This window comes from Anas acuta, chromosome 8 (genome assembly GCF_963932015.1).
Source record: "Anas acuta chromosome 8, bAnaAcu1.1, whole genome shotgun sequence".
NCBI lineage: Eukaryota > Metazoa > Chordata > Aves > Anseriformes > Anatidae > Anas > Anas acuta.
This window is the reverse complement of record NC_088986.1, coordinates 19,394,170-19,419,242: the sequence shown is the minus strand read 5'-3', so window position 1 is coordinate 19,419,242 and position 25,073 is coordinate 19,394,170. Positions and strand designations below refer to the sequence as shown.

The following is a 25,073-nucleotide window of genomic DNA, read 5'->3' as shown; positions in this document are numbered from 1 at the left end:
TGAGTATGTTCCCAGCGGCAAAAGTCTGTCAATTTTTACTTGGAGTTTTAACCCTGTAACACAGTAGAACAAACTCTTTTCATTTCTAAACTGGAGTCCATTAGGAAGAACTTCAAAAGCGCTAATTAGAATGGCAAAGTTCAGCTTTTCCTTGAATCAGCTTTTGAGATATTTGATTAAGTAGCTGCTGCCTAGTTCTCTGAACCTCAGCATTAGCTTCACACAAATAATTACTGATTTGGCAGCCCATCCAGTGGGACAACTCAGTCACTTTTACCTTGTATTGCCCATAAACTTGATTTTGTTCACACTTCTCCCTGAAGCTGAAGTCAGGGTAGTGCTATTTCTGATGTTGGAACAAACTGCAGAAGAAGAACGGCATTTCTTTCTGTTATTTCTAGAGAATGGTGTGTCTTCATGTAGGTATAAAGACCATTTTCCCCTGAAGTGACCTATTTTAAAAATATACGCAAGATTTTGAGACCTCCGATAATCAATCTCCCCTGATGCTTGGTAATTTGAATAGTGTGGGGATTGAGATGCCTACTGATTTGAGATGCACAGCTTCAGTAAAAAATATCTTCAGGGTTCTGGGAAGAATAAAGCAATATGAAAAGCAATATGAAACTTCATGTCTTACATATAGATAATGTAATTCTTAAGTCTCTCTTTCAGTAACATAGGCTTGTTCACTTCAAATATGTTTAACTAATCCATGCCTCTGAGTGATCTGTGCTGGTTTTGTCTGCTGTTTCAATGCTTTTCTGATTACTGTCTCTAACTGCTACTTAACTAGACCCGCTTTTCTAGTTATTACAGGAATTGTGCACAGTTTTTAATGTAGACTTGCCATGTCGCGTGAAGTCTTCCCAGCTGGGAATCATTAGCAATAAACAGACGCACACCAGCGCCATAGTGAAGCCGCAGTCCAGCTCCTGCTCTTACATCTGCCAGCACTGCCTTGTCCACCTTGGAGATATTGGTGAGTTTCTTAAGCAAAAGGAGTTGGGGCATTGAGTTCTACCTCAGTGTTCAGCCTTCACAAGGAAGAATATGTACGTTCCCTGTGCAACTGCTAGACCAACTGTGCTCCAAATTAGCAGCTGATGGTGTATTTGGTTGCTGCAGGGGGAAAGTCTGGAAAGCAATGCTGTTAGACTTTTCTGATGTGTTACACAGTAATGCATGGAGACAGTTAAGCGTAGCTTTCTAGTGATTTGCTGGAATCTTGTGTTTCAGCATACTAATCACGTAGTCATGTTATAGCTGGTAGGCACAGCGAAATGTTGAAACCAGTAACTATTACAAAAACTTGTTGCAACAGGCTAGCATACTTCTCCATTTCAGAACGATACTTTTAAATCTCTTGTATGCAGAGAAGATAGTTAGATCCAGCCTTTTACAAGTGAGACTTTGATTTTTACATTAATTTCAACAGGCTTATTTCTTTAGAGTAGAGCTATGTGTTGTTGTAGGAAGTTCTATTTTTGCAGTAACCTCCAATTATTTATGTAGTAACCTAAAAGTAGATCTAGTTGTCGATTGTGTGGAGAAGTAGGAAAAAATATTTGAAGCTCTCTGGATGTGCTGCTGCTGGCACAGTAACTTTCTGAATAAAAAATGAGCCATGACAAGAGGAAAGACCTGAGGAAAAATGATCGCCTTAAAATTCTACCTGTTGAATCTTTGTGCTGCTCAGTCTAATTGTACGTTCTTGTGCTCATTTCCAAAATGATAGCAAAATGGTCTTCGGGTAAAACTGGTTTGTATTAAAGTAATTGCAAGAAAGTTGCTTTTTTGGTCTCAATTTCTGTTTTATTGTTGCTGTTTTTAGCTCGATATAGGAATCAGACCAGCCAGGCAGAGTCTTACTACAGACATGCAGCTCAGCTTGTCCCTTCTAATGGTAAGTCTGGGATACCGTTTAGGTTTATAATTCAAAAGGAAGATTTGGAGTATCTGCTTCTCTTATGTGGTGATTTGAAACTTGAGAGGTTGTATAAGACCTTCCCCTAATACCCAAAGCAATTGAGTAACAAAGCCCAATCCACCAGGAAGTCATTTAAATAATAGCTGTTTGTCTGATCTGTGTGAAATCTGTGTGAATTTTCTCCTTTATGAGTATTTAATAACAAAGAAGGTAATGTGCAGCTTCACTCCAAGACTTCTACTGCTACGTTACACTGCTTAACACGTATATTCTATAAGGGACAGTTAATGAATACTTGTCTACCAGTGGCATACTTTTCTTTCATTGCTTGTTCACATTCCCATTTGTAAAGTTGGGGAGCTAAAATTGTAATTCTCAAGTTACTCATGCAAGTTAAGAGCTTCATTAGTTTGGGAATGAAGCTTTTTAGTTATTGGGTTATGGTGGCCTGAAACTTAGGGATGGTGTGAAGGATAAATTATTTCTGAGCCAGGCTGGTGAAACTAGTACTTAATTTTTTTTATCAGTGTTTTAACCAAACAGTTCTCCATATTCTAACTAGCAAAAATTTTACACCATAGGTGGAAAAAAACAACTCTTGATTTGCCTCAAGAGGTAAAACTGGATTAGATCTTTTCCAGATAGGGGATGATAAATATGGTTATGGGAAAAGCCTAGTTTGAAAGTATCTTGTTTAGACAAAAGTCTTGCGGTATGATTGTTGCCTTGTTTTAATGATATGCTTAAAAAAAAATCTGTATCACAAGTTTCAAAGCTTTTTCTTTTGATTGGTACTGATAATGAGGCTGGAGTAAAAGGGTCAGTAGATAAATCTGAATGTTGCCTACTAAAGATTTTATGGCTTTGTGTTCCCTTTTAAAGTGAGCAGACTTCAGCTTAAACCTAGCACATTCCACTCAATAAAAGCTTGTTGGAGGACAAATTTCCTTTCTCTCCTTTAGGTCAGCCTTATAATCAGTTGGCTATTCTAGCCTCTTCCAAAGGAGACCACTTGACCACGATTTTCTACTACTGCAGAAGTATTGCTGTGAAGTTTCCTTTCCCAGCTGCCTCCACTAACCTACAAAAAGCACTTTCTAAAGCACTGGAAAGGTAAGACTAGGCATGAGATAATTCTACTCAGATAGAATGGAGGAGATTGCCTCTAAATGTAACTCCATTGCCAGAAGTTGTTTTTATTGTTGTTTTATTTGGAAGTGGAGATTGAGCACAAGTTCCTTAACCCTTTTCCTCATCAGAGTATCCTTATGCACATTTAGAACAATTTGTCTGGGATGCACTCGAGTGTGAATAGTGAGTGCAGGAAAAAGGCATTGTGCCAATATGAAAAAGCAGTTTTGCATGGGCATTCCTCCTTCCTTGACTTTCACAGAGAAAGTTTATAGTGTTATGTGCAATTGTGTCTAATTCCAAAGACTAAAGCCAGGTCCTTATTTTCTGAATGTAGTCGTGATGAGGTGAAGACCCGATGGAGTGTGTCTGACTTCATCAAGGCATTTATTAAATTCCATGGCCATGTGTACCTGAGTAAGAGTTTGGAGAAGCTGAGCCCTCTTCGAGAGAAGCTGGAAGAACAGTTCAAGGTTAGTTCTAACAATGTTTTAATTGGTATATTGAAGAGAATGTTTTTAGCAGCAGAGTTCTGAAATTACAGTCCAGTGATAACTTTTTCACATGGTAAAATATGGGAAATTCAAGTAGTCAGTTAGGGAAGGTTTGTATCACAGCTAATAACAGATGGTTCTGTTGACTTCTTCAAATAGTAGTTTTTTTTTCCCTTTTGAGATGTGGCATGTTGTTGGTGGAGATACAGGAGAAATCAATGACCACAACTGCTCTTTACTTTTTAACCTGGATGATTCTTGGATGCCTGTGAAAAGCCCTCAGTTCATCTGGAAAGTCTTGGCTTAGTTGCCTGAAGACTTCTGAGTGCAGATTTCTGGATGGTATTCCATCACTCCCACTGGTTATTAAGATGGCTTTTAATCTTCCTCACACAACTTGCCTCTCCTACCAGTGGTTTGCCTCTAAAAGCAGTGTACTAGTACAACCTTAATTTGTGTGTAGACTAGAACTATTCAAAACATGTTTCCTCTGGAAAATCCAGGAGTATCCATTAATTATGCAGCCAGCTCATTAAGTTGGACAGTATAGCAAAGACTGCAACAAAGCGAACTTCTTAAGGTATTTATCCAAGGTAGTACCATTTCAAAGTGGACATAATATTAACTATTAGTCGCCTCCTGGAAGCAGCTTCTTCAATGTTGTAATTTGTGGAGAATGAGCAGATACTATGGATAGGTTTGACAGAGCAAATAGAGTATGCTTTTACAAGTTAAGAAAGAGGGAGCAGATTTTAGCAATGTAAGGAAATACAGATAGTCTTTACAGTGTCAATTTACATTGAATTTTTGTATTTAATTGGGCTGCTAGAGCTAGGTCCAAACAGTCACTGAAATAAAAACAGAGAAATGGAACTTGTGAATTGTATGAGCTTTGAATGTGAACTGCTTGGATGCTGGGAATTTTCTAAATTAAATAATTGTATCTCTTTGTGTGTTGTGTTGGCTGTTGAGCAAGTACTGCTTTTTCCATAATGCCTATAATCAATAATTATGAGCATTGCTCAGGCATGTGGAATAGCCTTTTCTTTAACTGATCCACAGTGTTAAAACAGAGCTAATTGAGACCTGCTTTGTTGCTTAGATTACTTTATTTACATTGTGCAACAGAGAGCTTAATTTACTAGAGAGCAACTCTTCTGACTTAGATGTGTTGAATGTGGATGTGAAATTGCCTGTGTGGTGGATAACCACTTCAGCTTCGTGGTTGATGGCAACTTTGAATGAGGAGACAGGTCCTAGGTAGGAGCATTCAGCCAGGCCCCCAGCTCTGCTCCTGATGGCACTGGCAGTTGTTGACCACTGTGTGCTTCAGGCCTGTAACTGAAAATGGAGGTTGAAAAGGAAGCTCAGACCTCTTTCTGATGCTTACACTGGTTGGTCAATTTGCCTGCCTGCCTGTGTATCTGAACAGAATGCATAGGCTGTGGTTTAGGATATCTCTATTTTTCCTGCTTTGAGAAAGATGTCTTACAATGTAGCTGCTAAAGTGCATCAGTAAATAGCTTGTGCTATTTCAGTTAACCACAGCACTCCGTGACCCATGAAGTTAGATGTGGAATTAGTCTTTAATATATAACCACAGTGTAGTTAAATTTTCCTGGGGTGTTTTTTCTTCTGAAATGTCACCCTATCTCTGTTTTTTTTTTGGAAAGGCTGAAAACCACAGTGGACATGCATGCCCTTGCAATTCTTGCAGTTGCATTGCAATGCTGTAATTGCACATTAAAGGCACGCGTTCTCTGAGAGAGAGCCATTCCCAAGGGAGTGCTGATTTGTGTGTATGACTTGGTGTACCAGCAAAAACCTTGGGTTTAACAGCAGGCATCTGCCTGTGTCCTGCTGGGAAAGCTGAGTGCTGAGCTATTAGGGATGACCTGAAAGCAATCTAGAACGGGTGTTGCCTCGAGGGTAGGAACATTAATCAAGCAGTGCAGTAGAGGCTACTAATCCTTCTAAGGGTGTGCTTTGCCATGTAAAAATGCATGCTCTGTATGTACGTCTTTGTTGCAGAGGTTGTTATTCCAAAAGGCCTTCAATTCTCAGCAGTTGGTACATATTACTGTTATCAATCTGTTCCAACTGCATCACCTGCGAGACTTCAGCAATGAAACAGAGCAGCACAGTTACAGCCAGGATGAACAGCTCTGCTGGACACAGTTGCTGGCTCTCTTCAGTAAGTATGAGAATTTATTTATTCTTATATTTCTAGATTGGTTTTATGTGGAATCCATTAGTGATTTGCTATCATATGTTAAGACAAGATGGTTGTGCAGTCATTTATGTCTAGCAGTGTTAATGACCACTGGATTTGTGCCCCCCCTGTTTGAAACCTTACAGAGCTCTATATATTTTCCCTGTTTCTGAAGTACCAATATATGTCCATTGAAGGTCCATTCTGAAGGACCTGGGTGCTCAGTTGGATCTGACTTGTCTGTGGGTAGTACATGTTTGTAGGGCTGCTCTGCAGTTGTCTGCAGTGTGGTGTGAGTTGTTTCTCACACTTTGATGGGAGGCAGTTCTAACTTGCCAGGACTGAGGGTGAAATGGTGCCGATAGGCTCTGGGCCTCGGCTGCTTCTGTGCCCTTGATAATATCAGGTAGGAGTGCAGAGCATTTTAGGCTTCCTATAATGTTGATTCCCTTGATATGAAAGGGATTATGCTTAGTTTGGCTTTGCTCATAAATACCTAAATTTCTGAATACCAGAACTTCACAATGAACTCCAGACTGGAATCTGGAGAAAGCACTGTGTTCATACTTGCCTGGTACTGTTTCTAAGCGTGTGTGCTCTCATGCCTGCAGAGCTAACTCCATTTGTGTGCCTCCTGACCTGGGGAAGCGAATGAAATGCAGACAAATGGTTGACCACTTAAAAAAAAGTGTTTTCTGGTCTGATTGTTATGGGCTTGTGTCACTGGGTTTTGTTAGTTTGTCAAAAGGATTTACCATAATGTGTAGAGGAAGAAAAAGGGGGAAAAAAACGTTTCATTGTAGAAAAATATATAGTGTGGGGGGGGAGGAAGATGCTCTGATCTGCCAGAGGATTTGTTAAGATGAAGTAATTGTACTACTTAAAGAACTAGCTCTTTAAGTTTGCTTTTTTTCTGGGATCTGGATTTGTTTGAGGTTATTTGGCCAATTTTAAAGTATTGCTCCTGCACTGATTTTTGTTTTCCCTGTGCTCTGTTTTCAGTGTCCTTTCTTGGAGTTCTGTGCAAGTGCCCTTTACAAAATGACTATCAGGAAGACTCTGGGGCTGCATATCCTCTTCCAGCTGTGAAGGTTTCAATGGACTGGCTGAAACTTAGGCCCAGTGTTTTCCAGGAGGCAGTAGTTGATGAAAGACGGTAGTGAGTGTTAATCTTTCTTTTGATACATTTAATTGCATAAGGTAATAATGACTGATGATATACAAATTGGTAGTAGGAAAGCTGATCACATAACTGATCAAAAATCCCAGAGAATGTGCATGTGCTAAAAAGTTCATAAAACTGATCGTGAAACTCTTTTGTGCTACATCAGCAAATTCACTGCTTTAATTGGCCTTAGTTTGCTTGTAACTTTAATAAGATCAGAGGATCCACTTTAATGTCTGACTTGAGTGTAACTGCTTAGTAGAGCCTTAGTCAAGTCTTTTGTAATGATTTCTCAGATTTATTGAGGTGGCAGGAAAAAACTTGCCTTAATTTCTTGCAGTAAGTCATCAGCTTGGGCAGAGCTGGAATCCAAAATTTTACTGGCTCATGATCCTGAAATTAAGTTGAATTTTGTAGGGAAGAAATGTCAGTACAGACATTGCTGTTCTGGGTTGTTGCTCTGATTTTTCACTTCTACCTCTAATCTCATAAATTTATGCTTAAACAGTTGAAAATTAGTTAAATTTATAGCTAGCCTGTTAACTTTTCATGAATTGTAGCAGTTCAGTAAAGTATTTCTGGCCTGTTAGGTATTTCTTCGGATTGGAACAACTGCTACTGACACAGCTGGATGGGTATTTTTCCTAGGATGGCCACTGTAAGGAAAATAGTGTGAAAGCAGCTTAGTTGATCTTGTGTGATTTGCTACAGTGCTTCCAGCTCTCTCAAGGTGGTCTATGCTGTAAGATGTGATTCGGGCCATGGCTTGCGCTTCATGTACATTGATGTCTGGGGAGCAGGGGTACCTGTAACCTTGGTTTGTGGAAGTGCTGAACAAGTGTTGAGACTTGTGGTCATGTGCAGAACATTAAGTCCTAGAGCTTCGGGAGCTTCTGCGGTTTGCAAAGGCAACACTAAAGAAAATAAAAGTTAACAAATTGTTATCAGAAGGTAATAAGGTAGTAAGTATTGCTGTATGTGTATTTTAAAGGAAGGCTTTATCCCACTATTTTGATGGTGAAGATTATTCAAGACTCTTCAATGTAAAGTAGTCCTTGCAGATTGATGCATGTAGTATTTTATGGAACACCAAAATGAATACTCAGGTGTAAACATGTTTTGAGTTAGCCAGAGTAGATCCCTCTACCCAGAGAGGTAACAGGTTTGCTTTGAAGATGCCACTTGTATTTATCACATCATAGATTTAAAAATCAATATTTTATACTGTACAATATTATTATAAATAACAATATTCTCTAGTAATGCCAGGTACACGTTGTTTAAAGGAGCTGTGAAGTGGGCAACAAACAGCTGTAATGTATACAGCTGAACTTAAAGTGAAGTACTGCTAAGATTTGTCAAAACGAGCTCTAGTTAGTAGTCATTCCATTCATTGGCCCCAAAAAGTTAAGATGACATCTGTCTTCCTCATTATTGGTGAGAGTTAGTTTTCCTTCTACTTCCATTGTAAAATTCTTCTGAAAGGCATTGTTTGGCTGCAGGTCACACAAACATGCGTGCCATTATTGGCCTCTGAATAAACTGATGTCTGTTTTATATTACTTGAAGTCTTCCTTACTCCAAGTTCATAGTTACTTGTGTTCTCAGACCAGGAAATAATCCTTACTCCTTTCTAAACTTTCAGTTGTCCCTGTTCTGTGCTTATTGTTCTCCTGTGGAGAACTAACCCTACTCCATACAGACTGAGCATCTGAAATGGGAAAGAAAGGTGCTTATCTAGAATGGCAGATGAATCTGAAAGCAAGAACTGAGGACAGAAGTCAAAATATCAACACTAGTGTGTGCGCTCTCTGGAAATTTCCAAACTTTCCCTGGGGCAGCCACACTGGATCTAGATTTTTTTTTTACATGTGTTTCTACATCACTCTATTTTAGAGATCTTTTACTACAAAAATCTTTTTTTCAAATGTATTAGAAGATTGGAATTTACTGTAGATTGCAACAGACTTGTACTCTCCCTTTTTTCTTTTTGTTTTTTGTCGGTCACTGGGAGGAAGGAGTTATTGCTTATTTTAGCATACAGAATATACAGTATATAAACATCGTGTTTACTGTCCCTGCAGCTGTGCAGGGAAGTGGCTAACCTCAGGCTCTCAGGTGCATGCTGCATTCTTCGGTCCAGGTGTTGGATGATGGCTGAAAGCCTGGCTGAGGGAAGACAAAGATTCATTTTGCTAATAAGGAGCACAGTGGACACCTGTGCCTGCTATTTCCACTTTAAGAAATAGTTTATTTGTTGCCTTCAGTGACTTAATGCCCAACACTAAAGCAGAGAAGGATGCTTAGAGTTTTAGGCTGTAGCTTTTAAAAAAAAAAAAAAAAGGCAGCCTGTTGGTGGTAGTTAAATGTTAACCGCCTATACAGTGATTATTGTGATTTTTAAATTATTTGCTCCAGGGCCTTTGTAAAGGATTTCTAGTCATTGTTTGCACTGCTATTGCTGGTGCAAGACTGAGTTACTGCCAGCTAACCTTCACTTTAATCTCCTTACTCAGTGCAACTGTTACTTAGACCTTCTTGTCTTTCTGGTGTCTGTTCCAGTGCCACAGAGCTTTGCTAATGTCAGTGGAACCAGAAGTACATCCATATCTCGGTGATTTGTTTTGCTTCCAAACTGTTTCCTTTACTTTGTCACTGAGAGTAGGCAGCTTTAGACTGAAAAACATTGATTGCAAATGAGTTCAGAGCGTTCTCAACTTTTGCTCATGCAATGCTTGTCTAGTAAAATTCATGGTAAATTTCCTGAGTTGCTGGATTATAAGCAACTCATACTGACAGTGTCTGGCTTCCTGGGTAACTTTGCAATGACTTCTTAAAAATACTAGGTTATTCAAGTCAGTCTTACTTTCCCTGATGCTTGAGGGAAAAACCTTTTATTGGGAATCAAAGGACTAATGCAAGCTGTGGCTATGTAGTAGATTTCAGTGTTTTCTTGGTAAGGTGAGTAAGTTTCAGGTTTTGTGGTTTTCACTTAGTTTCTTTTCTGATTGCAGCATATGGCCATGGCTGATTTCTCTTCTAAACAGCTTCCAGCCTCATGAAGAAGATCTGTCCAATAATAATGGTAAGGATGCTTCTGGTCTGTGCTGGGAGAAGGGCTGGCTCATTTGGAAAGCTTTAAACTAGATCCAAAGGGGGATGTGGCTGTAGTTGGGCTTGCACTGGCGGGGCAGCTCTCTAGCACTGATGCAGACTTGAAGGCTTCCCTCCCCCCTGGGGTGAAATTGATGTGCTCAGCTTGCTCCCTGAAGTGCCTGGACACCAATGCATGCAGCATGGGGAATAAGCAGGAGGAGTTAGAAATCCACATTTGGTCAGGAGGTCTGGTGGCAATTACAGAGACGTGGGACAGCTCACATGGCTGGAATGTGGTCATGGATGGTTATGTCCTTCTCAGGAAAGACAGGCCAGCAAAGCGAGGTGACAGATTTGCTCCTGATGTGAGAGAGCAACTACAGTGTGTTGAGTACTGTCCAGGGGCTGATGAGGAGTGAGTTGGGAGTCTGTGGGTGAGAATTAAGGGGCAGGTTGGCATGTGGGATACTGTTGTGGGTGTCTATTACAGGCCACCAGATCAGGATGAGGCAGTTGACAAGGCCTTTTTGCAGGCAGCTGATAGCAGCCTCACAATCACAGGCCCTGGTTATTGTGGGGGGATTTCAGCTACCCTGACATTTGCTGGAAGGCCTACTCAGTCAGCCAGACACAGTCCAGGAGGTTCCTCCAGTGCACTGATGGTAACTTCCTGATGCAAATGGTGGATGTGCCAACTAGGAAAGGAGTGCCGCTGGATCTTGTCCTCACTAACAAGGAGGGTCTGGTTGAAGTGGGGAAGGTTGAGGGCAGCCATGGTTGCAGTTGTGAGATGGTGGAGTTCAGGATCTCATGTGGTAGGAACAGAATACCAGCAGAACTGCAACCCTGGACTTCAGTAGGGGTGACTTTGGCCTTTTCAAGAAATTGCTAGGGGAAATCCCATGGGACAAGGTATTAGAAGGAAGGTAAAGGGGCCCAGGATAGCTCATTAGCATTCAAGGACTGCTTCTTCCAAGCTCAAGATCAGAGCATCCCAACAGGTAGGAAGTCAAGAAAGGGAGCCAGGAGACCTGAGTGGTTAAACATGGAACTGCTGGACAAACTCAAGTGGAAGAGGAGAGTCTACAGATCATGGAAGGAGGGACTGGACGTCTGAGAGTGACATAAGGCTCTTGGCAGAGAATGTAGGGAGGCAACTACGAAAGCTAAGGCCTCCTTAGAATTAAACCTTGTGAGAGGGGTCAAGGACAACAGAAAGGGCTTCTTCAGATACATTGCAGATAAAACTAACACTAGAGGCAATGGAGACCCACTGATGAATGAGATGGGTGCCCTGGTGACAGAAGATGAAGGCAGAGTTAATTCTTTGTCTCTGTCTATAATGCTGGAGGCTGTCCTGAGGAGCCCCCTGTACCCCCGGGGTCCCAGAGGAAGTCAGGATAAAGGAGGAGTTTGCCTTAGTTGATGAGGACTGGATTAAGGACTGATAAAGCAAACTGGACATCCATAAGTCCATGGGTCCTGATAGGATGCACCAATGGGTACTGAGGGAGCTGGTAGAAGTCATTGCTAGGCCACTCTCCATCATATTTGGTAAGTCATGGGGAACAGGAGAGGTGTTGGAGGACAGGAGGAAAGCAAATGTCACTCTAGCCTTCAAAAAGGGCAACAAGGAGGACCCGGGTAACTATAGACCAGTCAGCCTCACCTCCACCCATGGAAAGGTGATGGAATGACTTATCCTTGGGGTTGTCTCTAGGTATATCAAGGATAAGAGGGGTCATTAGGAGCAGTCAGCATGGCTTCACCAAGGGAGAGTTGTGCTTGACCAACCTGATAGCCTTTTATGAGGATATAACCAGGTACATAAATGACAGGAAAGCTGTGAGCGTGGTCTAGCTTGATTTCAGTAAAGCCTTTGACATCATCACCCATAGCATCCTTGCAGCTAAATGAGGAAGTGTGGTCTAAGGTAGTGAGGTGGACTGTGAACTGGCTGAAGGGAAGAAGCCAGAGAGTTGTGGTCAATGGGACAGTCTAGTTGGAGGCCTGTATCTAGTGGAATCCCTGAAGTGTCAGTGATGGGACCAGTATTATTTAATATATTCATCAACAGCTTAGTCATCAACAGCTTAGATGAGGAAATAGAGTGCGCTGTCAGCAAGTTTGCTGATGACACTAAACTGGGAGGAGTGGCTGACACACCAAAAGGCTGTGCTGCCATCCAGTGGGACCTAGACAGGCTGGAGAGTTGGGCGGGGAGAAATTTAATGAAATATAACAAGAGCAAGTATAGAGTCCCGCATCAGGGCAAGAACAGCTCCAGGCACCAGTATAAGTTGGGGACTGGACTGCTGGAGAGCAGCACAGGGGAGAGGGACCTGGGTGTCCTGGTGGACAGCGGGATGACCATGAGCCAGGACTGTGACCTTGTGGCCAAGAAGGCCAATGGCATCCTGGGGTGTATCAGAAGTGGGGGGGGTGGTTAGCAGTGGGGAGGAGAACCTCTCTCAGCCTCTACTCTGCCCTGGTGAGACTGCATTTGGAATATTGTGTCCAGTTCTGGGCCCCTCAGTTCAAGAAAGATAGGGAACTGCTTGAGAGAGTCCAGTGCAGAGCCCTGAGGATGATGGAGTGGAGCATCTCCCTTATAAGAAAAGGCTGAGGGAGCTTGGGTCTCTTTAGGTTGGAGGAGACCGAGGGGTGACTTCATTAATGTTTATAAATATGTTAAGTGTGAGTGTCAGGAGGATGGAGCCAGGTGCTTCTCTGTGACACCCAATGATAGGACAAGGGGCAATGGGTGCAAGATGGAACACAGGAGGGTCCTCTTAAATATGAGATGAAAATTCTTCACGGTGAGGGTGACAGAACACTGGAACAGGCTGCCCACGTGGGTTGTGGAATCTCCTTTGGAGACATTCAAAACCTGCCTGGACACGTTCCTGTGTGACCTGATCTAGGTGTTCCTGCTTGGGCAGGGGATTGGACTAGATGATCTTTCAAGGTCCCTTCCAATCCCTAATTTTCTGCAATTCTGTGACTGGGAATGATACGTGCTTTGTGTGATGTTGTGGGAAATTGCAATTGAAAGGCCAACATGCAATAAGTTGTCTTCTAGTATTAGTGCACACTAATGCTTTGCAAATGCTTCTTTCTTGTGCTGAGCAGACTTGCTCTGCTTTCTCCTTCTTGAGCTCCTCAGCTTGCAGGGCAGACAAGTACCGTGGGCATGTTAGTTGAAGGCTTTACTGTATATAGTTACCTTGCTGGGGTGTGAATGTGTCTGTAATTAGTGTTAATGCTGTTTTTATTTTGTTTGTCTATTCACCAGCAACACCCCTTCCAGAAGAATTTGAGTTGCAGGGATTCTTGGCTCTGAGACCCTCATTCAGGTAGGTGACAGCTGAAGGAAACTGCCTCCTTGCTAGTGTCACTGCTTTGATAGCCACTCCCCTGTTCGCTACAATACTTTGTTTATGAACACCTGCTGCTATATGGATTGATGCAGCTATCATCTTGAGACTGTAATAGGTAACATAGGATTTCATCTGCATTCTGAAGAGGAAAACAGATCCTATGCCAGTCCTCAATAAAACTCTGAGGAATGCCATGAGCCAATGACATTGCACATTTTTCTTCTGCAGTCTTCAGGCTAATAAAATGGAAGAGAAATAATTTAAGAAATGAGGAAAGGAATATTTTTTTCCCTTGAAAACTGCTTGTGTTTTTACTTTTTCTGTTTTTAACTATGTCCCTGTACCTAATAATATGCACACACCAAAAAAAAAAAAAGACCCTCTTTAATGTAGATACATATTATGAGAAGAAAATTGAATCTAAATCAGACAGCATGCTTTGAATAGAATCTGGTGAAATATCACAACCTATGACAAAATAATGCTGACCAGTTGTATTTCTAAAGAAACATGCTTTTGCTGAGGGTAACTGTAATTAATATTATTCCCTGTGCTATTTCAATGTTAGGAACTTGGATTTTTCCAAAGGTCACCAGGCGATTACAGGAGATAAGGAAGGGCAACAACGTCGGATACGGCAACAGCGACTCATCTTCACAGGCAAATGGATTGCTGATAATCAGCCAAGGTAACTGCAAATAGCTTCTGGGAGTTTCAGTTGCTTCTGTAAGCTTAAGCAGTACAGGTGCCAGAGGTGAACTTTATTTTTCTCGTTATTTTACCAAGCAATTCAAAATAATGTGAGTTCGGGATACTGACAGTGCTAGTAACATGTTCCGTGTGTCAGCATGCCACTGTTCCCTAAGCTAATTCTGATAAGGAATGTATTTGGAGTGAAGCATCACATCCAGTGAGGCCCTTTAGTGATACTGAAGCACAGCTGGGATGAGTGGAAACAGTATTTGAAGTTGTAGCAAGAGTGTTAGGTTACCCTGTGGGAAAAAAAAGCTACCAAGTATTCATATTTGCTTTTCAATTTCTGTCTTTTTTAGGTTGATTCAGTGTGAAAATGAGGTAGGAAAGCTGTTGTTTCTGACGGAAATCCCGGAATTATTACTAGAGGATTCTAGCGAAGCCAAAGAGAGTCTCACCTTGCAGGAAACATCTATCGCAGAACCACTATCCACAGATGGCAGCCCTGGACTCAAATCAGTTCTGTCCTCTGGCAGAAGTCTAAACAACAACTGTGATGCGGGAGAAAAACCAATGGTCACGTTCAAGGAAAATATTAAGCCACGAGAAATGAACAGAGAGCAAGGGCGAATCTATCCACCTAAAGATGTAGGTAGGGAAAGACGGGACTATAGCAAAGGAATAGTAGCCAATAAGAACGATGGGAAGAAGGATAACAATAAAAGAAAGAATGAGACCAAGAAATGCGGCTTGGATAAGATGCAGGAAGCAGGAAAGCAGAATGTGGCAGTTCAGGTAAGCCTTTAGATCAAAGGGATACTGCATCTTAGCAGTATGTTTGTGTCAGGGCCATCACTGCTTGCACAGAAATCAGTAGAGCCAAGGTCTTTCTGCAGGCCTGCAGGTACCCTTAATGCATAAAGGGAAAAAAAAATCTGTCTCAAAGACCAGGTATTAGTAAACTTTGTGTCTCTGCCCTTTTCTGTGATGCTGTCTCAGTTTATTGGGGAGGAAAAGGTAGGGAGCAATGAAAGGCGATTTTTTTTGTATGTTCAGTATTTAAAAAACAAAATCAAGCAAACAACAAAGCCTTCTAGCTTTTGTTCCACAAACAGTTCAAGGGGCAGCGTGCATGGCCAGGTCTTAGTCATGCTATTACCCATGCTGTGGTTGTTGTGAAGGAGCTGGGCATTTTCTGTTCAGTTGGCTTGTGCGCTTGCAATAAATCGAACACACCACAAAAGCACTGAGTTGTTTACACGGAGGAGGATCCTCTGTACTGTATGTGCAGTAAGGAGGCCCTCGGTGGTTGTAAGAAAAGCCACGCAGCTTTTAACCTGTAATTCTGCACTGAGATGCTTGTTCAGAATTGTTGGTTTTCACATCAGCTGTTCTTTTCTCTTTTGTATTTTTTAAAGGCATGCTCTTTTCCCCCATTTATGTAGCACTGTGTACAAAAATGCTCACCTCGTGTGTAGGGAGTGAATTTACTGTTCTGGCTTGCACAGAGTTGTAGTGAATAAGGGTGGAGAATTTCAGGGTCGATGTAATCTGTACCTGGATTGTTTTGGCTGTATCTCATCCATTGACAGGTGTTGTCTAGAGACAATTAATGATAATGGAGATTCAGTTATTTCCCTTGAGAAACAGGGTGAGTTCTTCACTGTTCTTACAAGCAGAAATCATTTCTTAACGTACTTCATCTCCCTTGCTACTGCGTAAACCTACTGCTTCCCAGGACTGGTCTAGAGAATAACTCAAGTCTTCTCTTTGCAAGTGCTCTGAGGACCTATTACTGAAATCTTGTTTTCCCTAGGCTAGACAAAGCAGCTCCATGTCTTTCTGGTATGTGTTGGTAGGACCCTTGGATCATTCTTCTCCTCCTCCTGATCATTTCCTATTAGGCAATGTCAGTATGAAAGGGAAGGTCTGCATGGGCAGTCCTGCGTTGGGTTTGCATGGGGTCTGTGCAGGGGTAAGGAGGGGAAGGGGAGTAACCTGCAGAAACCGTGACAGTTGTTTGAGTCTCTGACACCAGCCTGGTACCTGAAAAACAGTTTAGATAGGGGAGTTGGAGTGGCAGGTGTTCAGGCTTTATTTGCTGAACATGTCTGGAATGCAGCTGCAGGCCTGAGCATAACTCCTGTGCCGGGGTTTGTGACCCTGCCTTGCAAGCCTTGCAAAAGAAGGGCTTGAGGCTGAAAAACCAATATGCTTGAAGAAGTAGTGTAGGTCTTCTGTGTAGGGAAGGTAATATAATTTTAACCCAGTCGATTTATCAGGAACTCTTTTTTTTTTTTTTTTTTTTTGGTCTTAAGACCTACCATTGGGTTTGAAATGTATTTTTCCTGGGTAGGGTGCTGTGTTTGGATCTGGTTGGTCACACTTCATCTTTTGTTGAAGAGAAACTAATTTGGAGTTTTTAATTCTATCAGCTTTATTTAGTTTAACTATCACAACACTGTTTGCTGCACTTATTTACCCAGACCTACTCCAGGACTTGGGGAGGGTTTGCTCCCTGCCCTGCTGAGAAGATGCCTCCTTAGACTTTGTACCAATTCATGGTCTGCTAGTGCTTTGCTTTGGCTTTCCCTGAAATTTCAAACTTTGTCTACTCTGTAGCTCTTTGTTTTCAAAAGCCTAAACTCTATAAAGTTGCAGCTCCTACTTTAGCAAAAATGTCAAGAATGTTGTAGGGGAAGTAGTTGGTCCTGTTTCACAGATAGGCGGAAAATTTGCGTGCTCAGACAGGATCATGCGAGCGTGGCGTAGGTTGAACCTGGCCTCTAGGGGAGATGCTGTTGGGCGCAAAGGAAGGCGTAATGCAGACCTGCTCAAGGTAATGTAAAGGCCAACGGGATGAAGCGATGCTCTTCCCAGGCACCAGGTGGGAACTCTTGAGATCGCTGGGGATGTAAAGATGTGGGAGTATTGATGCTTTTGAGGTGAGGTTGAGGAAAAACAAGTGAAGTGATTGAAATTAAGCTTTCTTGATTAACCAATTTTAGTTATTTAGCTTTTAAAAGCCCACTATAAATTGTATGGGGAGAGTCTTTTGGAAGCCACCTTTGGAAATGTTTGATTGCAACTTTGAGTTTATGGTGTACTAGAGCTCGTGTTTTGAAATCCCTGTGCAAGAAGAGCATCTTTGAATTTGGACATTGCTATGAAAGAATGAATGCAGTATGGGTTGTAACAATGTTTGGCTTCTTGTGGAGAGAGAAAAAAAAGGTACAGCACGATATAATTTGAACATACAGAATGTGACAAAGGGTACAGGTGGGCAGCAAACAGCTGTGGCATGAGAGGGGGAGCAGGGGCTGCTCCATCATTCGTGACATTTAGCATCAGCCAGACTCTGAGGTGGAGTTTCCTCCCAGCTTTTTCTAGTGGGAGATGAAAAATACAGCCAAACCTCTCAGTCTCAAAAGCTACTTTTTTAATGAAACAAAAACCAAACTACACTCCCATAATTTAAAAATGGGGAAATTAAGAGTTATTTAAGAAAGACTTAAGAGAAAGATTGAATGCATTTTCACCCCATCACTGATTTTGGAAGGAAGTGCCTACCCTCTTAGTCCTTTCAAATCAGTAGCTCTAAATGTTGAAATAAGTCCCACGCAGCTGTTTTTTTATTGTTTGGGTTTTTTATTTGATTTCTGATTTAAAAAAAAAAAAAAACAAAAAACAAAAAAACCCTTTCAGTCACCTCTGAGGCTTGGCATCAGGTCTGCTCCTGGGCCCTTTCTGTATTGCCCGGGTTCTTTGCTTGCTGTCTTTTTCCTGCCTGCTCCATCTTGCATTCCAGGCAGTTCTGCCGAGCTGAACAGAAAGGGAAAGTAGTCTTCCCCTCTGTCTTCCTCTCCAGGAAGACCCAGCCCGCAACAGACTCAGAATCAGGTAAACATTACATTACATTCTTCTCTCTGCCTTTAACTGGTGCAGCTCTTTTAACAGAACATACAGCAACTTCACGGTAAACTGAAAGAGGTTATCACCTCAGCTATGTTTCGTGTATGCTCTTATTTGAAAGAATTTCATGATATGCAGGAGTTTGTGCATATGCTGCACTGTGTAGATGAGGCTGAAAAAGTTCCCTAGGAAGAAGGTGGCAGCGTTTGTTTTCTAAGGTGCTGCATGTAAGTAGCTTGAAGTAGGTCGACGCAGTGCCCTAGGAGAAGTGTAATAGCATTTGCGTCTTCTGTTTTGTTCTTAAGGCATTGCAGGTGAGCAGCATGGTAAGTCCTTTGTATGGTCTGAGGATGTCATGTCTGCTTCCCACTCTCTTGCTAGAGGAGGAGCCTGTTGCAGTTTTCTGGGTGGGCATCTGTCCAGTGCTTTTGTGAGGTGAGGAGTGCCTGAGGAGAGGCAAAGTCACCTGCCTGAGGCCAGAGAAGAAGGAACTGGATTCTGATGTTCCAAACCTCCTCCAGTAACTTAGGGCAAAAGAAAATTCTCTGACTATTTGAGAGTTTGTTTTTTTTGGCTTAAGACATTATGTGGTTAATTACAGGAAAAGTTACCTAATTTCTTCTTGCTTTATTTTGTATTAGGTGAAATCCCAGACAGAGATGAGGAAGACTCCAGTGTCTGAAGCCAGGAAAACACCTGTAACTCAGACTCCGAGTCAGGCCAGCAGTTCCCAGTTCATCCCCATTCATCACCCAGGAGCTTTCCCTCCCCTTCCTAGCCGGCCAGGTAACTTGTGTTCTTTCAAAGTGTAGTTTTACAGTTGTCTGCAAAGAAAAGTCTGTGCTCTTAGCTGTTACAGCCTCTGAAGGTAGTGGCTGTTCTAATGAACGTGCATTCTCATGGTGAGAGTCTTACAGTGTTGTAAAGAAGGGGCATAGCAGAACTGAAATGAGATGAATAGGATTCCTTATGTTTTGTTATCAGTGTCTGCCATGAAATCTGCCACCTTCCTTCTTGATTAGCACAAGATCAAGAGATTTCACAGGAGGCTGTTTCTGTAGTAAGTCAAAACATGACAAAGTCTTCTGCTAGCCCAGGAGAAAGCATTCCCTGTACATAGGACTATTACAAAAGATCAGTCCTACTGCTTTCTTTCTAACTTGGTTTCTTTTGTAGTGATGCTCATGTTTCAAGCTGTAATTTGTGTGGTATCATTTGCTGTTGTTGTGTTGTGTGTTCCCATTTTGTTGTGGAGCATTCCTGTCATGCCTTACTGTCCATCTTTGCTCACAAAATAGCTGGGAGCTGTATCTTCCCTGTAGCTCCTCTGCATAGTTCCTCAGTATAAGAGAGAGGGACCTCTTCTCTATTTTAATGCCAGCAGGAAATATGGCCTGTCATAGAATTATATCTTGCCTTCCAAACTTGGCTTTTCAGTGTGAGCTACAGGAAAGAAATTGATCTTGTAGATGTGAGGATTGGTTTGCTTGCCATTTATCTCCTTACCTAAATTAATCCTAGGATTCGTGATGCTCTGGCGGGAGGCAGGAGACTTATTGATTGCTTCTGTGTCCAGTGCTGCAGAAATTGTCTGGAAATGTGTGTTTGAAGGGGTGGGAACTTTAGGGGTAACACATCAAAAAAAAAAAAAAAACAAAAACATGATGGGGAATGAAAAAGGGGAGGAGGAGCAGGGAGGTGGAGGTATGGGGACAATCCTGCAACTCTTCCCAGATGCTGCTCTGACAGACTGTTGCCAGTGCCTGGAATATTGGAAGAAAACTGAAGAACGCTCCAAATCCCTCTGTGATCATAGCCGTGTACTTGCAAAGGTGGAAAAGGACATAGTGCCTGTCTGCAAACTGTGCTTGGTGTTTCCTGTTTTGATGCTCTAAATGTACAAAATAAAACAAAAACCCAGAATGTTTTCTTGAGGAAGCTGCTTTCTGCTGGGAAACTGCAGTTACGGCTTTTTGTTTTGCAGGGTTCCCACCTCCAACCTATGTTGTCCCTCCCCCTGTGGCTTTCTCCATGAGTACGGGGTACACCTTCCCAGGAGGCGTTTCTGTCCCAGGAACCTTCCTCCAGCCCACGGCTCACTCGCCTGCAGGAAACCAGGTGCAAGGTGGGAAACAGTCCCACATTCCTTACAGCCAGCAGCGGCCCTCTGGACCGGGGCCGATGACCCAGGGAGCTCAGCAAACACCACCTCCCTCCCAGCAACCCCTCTCATCTCTACCAGCTCAGGCAACAGCACAGTCAGCAGGCCAGTTACAGGTCCAAGCACTGGCCCAGCAGCAGCAGCAACAGTCCCCAACAAAAGCTGTGCAGGGCCTGGGGAAGAGCCCGCCACACCACTCTGGGTTCCAGCAGGTAAGCCTGGCTAGTACAGCGTGCCTAAGCTGTGTTCAAAAATAACTGGTGATGTTGGAGACTTCTGTTCCCGGTCTACCTCATACTGTTGTTGTTAAAGACCTTGCTGTGGAATTTTGATCTGTCAACTTCTGGGCAAATTTGAAAAACAGCTGAATTTTAGTGGTCATGAACCTGCTATTCTGTAACTAAGAGGAAGGTATCTACTGGGCTGAGAAGATGGTAATCTTTGTGTTTGTGTGTGTAGACAAGGTATGAAGGTGATGATTCTGGGATACTTCTGTCCTAGGCCTTTGTAAATATGTAAATAAGTCTTGTTTGAGCAATGAGGATGGGCTCTGAATCTTCACCCTACTCACTCTTTCCTGTGGGCTCACTGGGTTCTGCTGTCAGTTCCTTCCCCTCGGTTTTGTGCTTGTGTACTTGACAAAACCTCCTTTCTGGCATGTCTGGCCTTGATGGCAAGCGAGGCCCTCCTGTTGCTCTGGGCAGCAGTTCAGTACCTTAATAAAGGTGTCTGTAAGGTTCCGAACTGGAGTAGGGATTATGCTTTGCTGGTGGCTTTGAGCTTTATGAGGCTGTACGCCTACTGAGACTGAATTTTGGTGAATAATGTAGTTGATGAGAATGTTTGCAGAGTATCTGCTATGAGTCAGCTAGAATGACAGCTTGAAGTTAGAAAACCAGTTGATGTTAATTGTTCCTACCTGCTGACAAAAGCATGCATCTCTGCCTCAGTACCCACAGACAGACTCGTCAAAGCAGCTCTGGAACCCGCCGCAAGTCCAAGGTTCTCTGGGGAAGATCATGCCCGTAAAGCAGTCCTACTACCTGCAGGCCCAGGACCCTCTAAAATTGTTTGAACAGTCATTACAGCCTCCTGTGATGCAACAGCAACCTCTGGAGAAAAAAATGAAGCCTTTCCCAATGGAGCCATATAACCAGAACCCCTCAGAAGTCAAGGTGCCAGAATATTACTGGGACTCTTCCTACGGCATGGCCGACAACAGGGTGATGGCACAGCAGTCCAACATGGACCGCAGGGGGAAACGGCAAGGAGTCTTCCGCCCAGAGCAGGATGCTGTCTCCAGGATGACTTTTGAGGTAAAGATCCACGTAAAAGTGGTGAAATCTAGCGAGGCTCTGATATTGCTGACAGCTCAGGCAGTTTGCCCAGTGTAGTAATGCCCTGTAGACCCAAGTGGATCAATGAGAACATTTGCAAGGGAGCTGGATGTTGGGAAATGGGATCCCAGTGTACAGTACTGGATTTGCTGCTTCAGTGAACTGTGGAGGGGGATCAGGCTCTTGAAGATCTGTTTTCACATAGGTGTGAGACACTCAGTGTAGACATGACGCTGGTCTCTGCACTGCATCTGCTGGGCCAAGACACATGGCAGCTGACAGGGAAAATACTTGTCTGGCAACTGATGAAAACCATGAATGCATCTAAATAACTGTAATTGAATTCTTACCCTTTAGATAAACTCTTGCCACCCACAGAGTATCTTGAGTGTGTTGAATAGGTGAGGCTGCAAGAGCCAAACTGGGGATAGAAATTGAGGATAGTAGGAGCAATCCCATTTTGATTGTTTTTTTTTTTAACTTCTGCAAATCCCACCACATAGCAAGAGTGCTGAACTCCATCCCTTAGCTCTTGGTTGCACTAATGGAATACTTTGCTTCTGTTTGCTTCGGTGCAGTTCTGCTTCGTGCTGCAGTTTATAAAAAGCCTGCAATCTCTGTTATGTATTAAGTCCTGGATTGTCTGGAAGTGCTTCTGGTGATGGTTATAAGGAAACTTAAACAGAGGCCTTTTTAAACCTTTGGTCAGATATGCCTCTGTAAATGCACTCAGGAATTTCAAAAGGTCAGCTGAGATCACTTAGCTTATCCTTTGGGGAGAAAAGACAGACAATATTCAGAAGACTGCCTCTCCTCTGATGTCAGGCTGTGATTTTTAGATGGAGGCTGGGCCAAATCCTTGTTCTCAACCCTAAATCGGAAACCGCCTTGGTGTAAGCACAGCACAGTACAAACAGAGTCTGTGCCAGCGATGCTTGTGTTTTAAGCATCCCTCTCAAAATTCAAGATGTAGCACTTAAAAGTTTATTTTTTTCTGTACCTTTGTGCAGTAGCCGTTAGCAGTGGTATTGTCTCAGGGGGTTAAATTCCTCAAACAGATGAGGGAAGATGCAAATGTAATTTCAGCTGAAACCTGAATTACAGCTGTAGAAAAATTTAAGATCTTCCTTCTCAGGAAGAATCATGTTCATTGTCCTCTAATATGAAAATGGGTTCAGTATTTGTCAGTAATGCTGTGGGAAGCACGTGCTGCATTGATTGCAATTAGTTGCCCATCGTTTTGGCTGCACCACTTACCAGGGAGGTGCAGGACCTCTCCCGCTACACCTTAGGCCATGAGGCTGGTTTGTTTTTTGCTCAGCGTTTTTCTGTGTGTTTCCACCCACTTCTGTTGCACTGTTTTCATCTCACACTCATGCATGCTGCGCTCCTCGCCACAGCCTGCTGTTCTCCTATTGGTTTCTCTCTCCTGCTTTGATTTAGTCTCTCCCCACTTGGCTCTTGCTCTTCCCTTTCTGCCTTCTGTTGTCTCACTGTGCTCATTTCTGTCACTAGGACCCCAAGAGCTCCCCTTTGCTTCCTCCGGACCTGTTAAAGAGTCTGGCTGCCTTGGAGGAGGAGGAAGAGCTGATTTTCTCTAATCCTCCTGATCTTTACCCAGCTCTGCTGGGGCCTCTCGCCTCTCTTCCTGGACGAAGCCTCTTTGTATGTATTTGACTTAATACTGCTGCTTCTCATTCAAACTGGCATCTCTTTCTTCTGTGAAATTATAAGAAATGGGAAATTTCTTTCTCTTCCCATCCCTCCTCTGCACTTCCCTCCTGCTGCTGAGCCAGTCTCCATGCGAGAGCTCAGCCCAAGGCCCCTGGCTCTGGAGAGCTGGGGAGGTGCTGTAGCATCCCACATAGCTCTTGGTCTACAGCCAGACCTGCCAGTTTGTTCAGAAAGCAGGATAATTGTGGGGTGTTCTTGTAAGCACGGTTTACAGGATTTGAACCTTTGGTTCACATTGATGCACCCTTTAAGATACTTCCTGTTCCCCAGTTGTTTGGGCGTGGTAACAGGGGTAAGGGTGTGCGCAGTGAAAGGAAGTCATCAGAACAAGTGCCTTTGGTGCAGTTGCATGTAGGAAACACATAAAGGCAGGGGGAAACTACCCTAGTAAATGCAGAAGAGATTGCAAATGAGCCAGATGGTTTTAGAAGAACCCCGCAAGCAACTGGCTAAATAATCACTGACTCCTATAGAAGTGCAGGGAGTTTGACAGCCTGAGAGATTTGTCTACATTTCTGGGTTCCTAGCTTGATAGCTGGAGGTCTTGTGAGCTGCTGAAGTCTTAACTTAGCTCTAAAAACACAGTGTGCTTCTTGTGTGGCTCCAGGCATGCTCAGTGAATACTTGTGTTTCAGGCCTGTGGCTGTAACAGGGAGGAGTATTTTGTGACTGTTTGAAATCCCTGGTTAATAAATCTGTTCCTCCGTTAATTTGCATGTCGTCCCGAGGAGCCAGTAGCAAAGCAGACACCCATTGCTGTCTTCTTTGATACCTTTGCTAAGGAACTAACAGCTGCTGCTTCAGCAGCCTCCTTTGAAGCTCCTGCAGTTGCTGTCTGCTGGCAAATGGACGGAAATACTTCTCTGTGCAGGCTGTGTGGATGTGCTGAGTACAAATCGTGTCTGCTTTTTACAACGTGCTTTCAAAGTAATGAGTTGTCAGTTTGAAAATCTAACGAGCTAGGAGCTGCTTGCCAAGAATTGGGGCTGTTTGTCTCAGGCTTGCAGGATAAAAGCAAAGTTATTCCAGGTATTAAGACCACGTTAGAGAGGGGCTTTTCTTATTATTTGAACTATAAATTTTAAAATACCTGATGTGCTGAGCTGGTCTGGAGGCAAGAGGGAACAAGACTACAGATATAATTTTGGATCACACACAGCTTTACTTGTGACTTCACTAATTCTGTGAATTTTTGATCCTGACCCTAAGGTCAGGGGTGTTCAATTATCTACCAGCCAAGCTTTACAGTTTTGCTGTCCTGTATGTCTCAGTGATAACTAATTCTCTCTCTTCCCTAAATAGGCTTGGTTCATACTGTTATATTTCATATCAGTATTTTTCATTGTTTAATCATAATAACTGAAAACAAAAACTGAGAAATACTAGGCTGCAGATAATAGTTGTATGGGAGGAGGTGCAGAGATGGAAAAGGTCATGGAAAAGGCCATAATATTTCAACATGGAGCCCATGGGAGTTTGGGAACCTCTGCTGCAAACACTTCTTCTGTAGTCATTTATAATGAAAATGAGGGAGAAATAAATGCAACTTTAACTGTTTAACCCAATTAGTCAGTAAGACAAGCTGTGATTTTTGAGTGTCTATACAGCAGGAGTACTCGAAACTAACAAACAATCCATCAATGAATAGCCATGTCCAAGGGTCTCATCAGGCATCACTGAGCACTCTGCTCACTGGAAAGGATCCTGTCTCATTTGTGCAAGGTTTTTATACATCCACAGGGTTGGTGTGTTTGGCAGGAACATCCCCTCTAGATGTGTCAGACTGTGGAAGTAGCCAGAGGCGCTTGAGAACTGGGAAATTGCTGTC

The 25,073-nt window shown here is 42.8% G+C and overlaps 1 protein-coding gene across 6 annotated transcripts in view; it reads left to right on the top strand.

Moving 5' to 3' along the window:
- SMG7 (SMG7 nonsense mediated mRNA decay factor) overlaps positions 1-25,073 on the top strand; it is a 48,214-nt gene that overhangs the window by 17,726 nt on the left and 5,415 nt on the right. For 2 of the 6 annotated variants that reach the window (XM_068691367.1, XM_068691366.1), the window contains exons 5-18: positions 811-982; positions 1,835-1,906; positions 2,893-3,043; positions 3,399-3,534; positions 5,587-5,749; positions 6,770-6,926; positions 9,947-10,017; positions 13,324-13,384; positions 13,977-14,096; positions 14,461-14,896; positions 18,655-18,799; positions 19,998-20,386; positions 21,125-21,490; positions 23,027-23,176. In XM_068691367.1, the coding sequence (XP_068547468.1) occupies positions 811-982; positions 1,835-1,906; positions 2,893-3,043; positions 3,399-3,534; positions 5,587-5,749; positions 6,770-6,926; positions 9,947-10,017; positions 13,324-13,384; positions 13,977-14,096; positions 14,461-14,896; positions 18,655-18,799; positions 19,998-20,386; positions 21,125-21,490; positions 23,027-23,176 (2,589 nt within the window). The remainder of the gene's footprint in view (positions 1-810; positions 983-1,834; positions 1,907-2,892; positions 3,044-3,398; positions 3,535-5,586; positions 5,750-6,769; positions 6,927-9,946; positions 10,018-13,323; positions 13,385-13,976; positions 14,097-14,460; positions 14,897-18,654; positions 18,800-19,997; positions 20,387-21,124; positions 21,491-23,026; positions 23,177-25,073) is intronic. The other 4 variants (XM_068691371.1, XM_068691370.1, XM_068691369.1 and 1 more) reach the window with 3 other exon arrangements.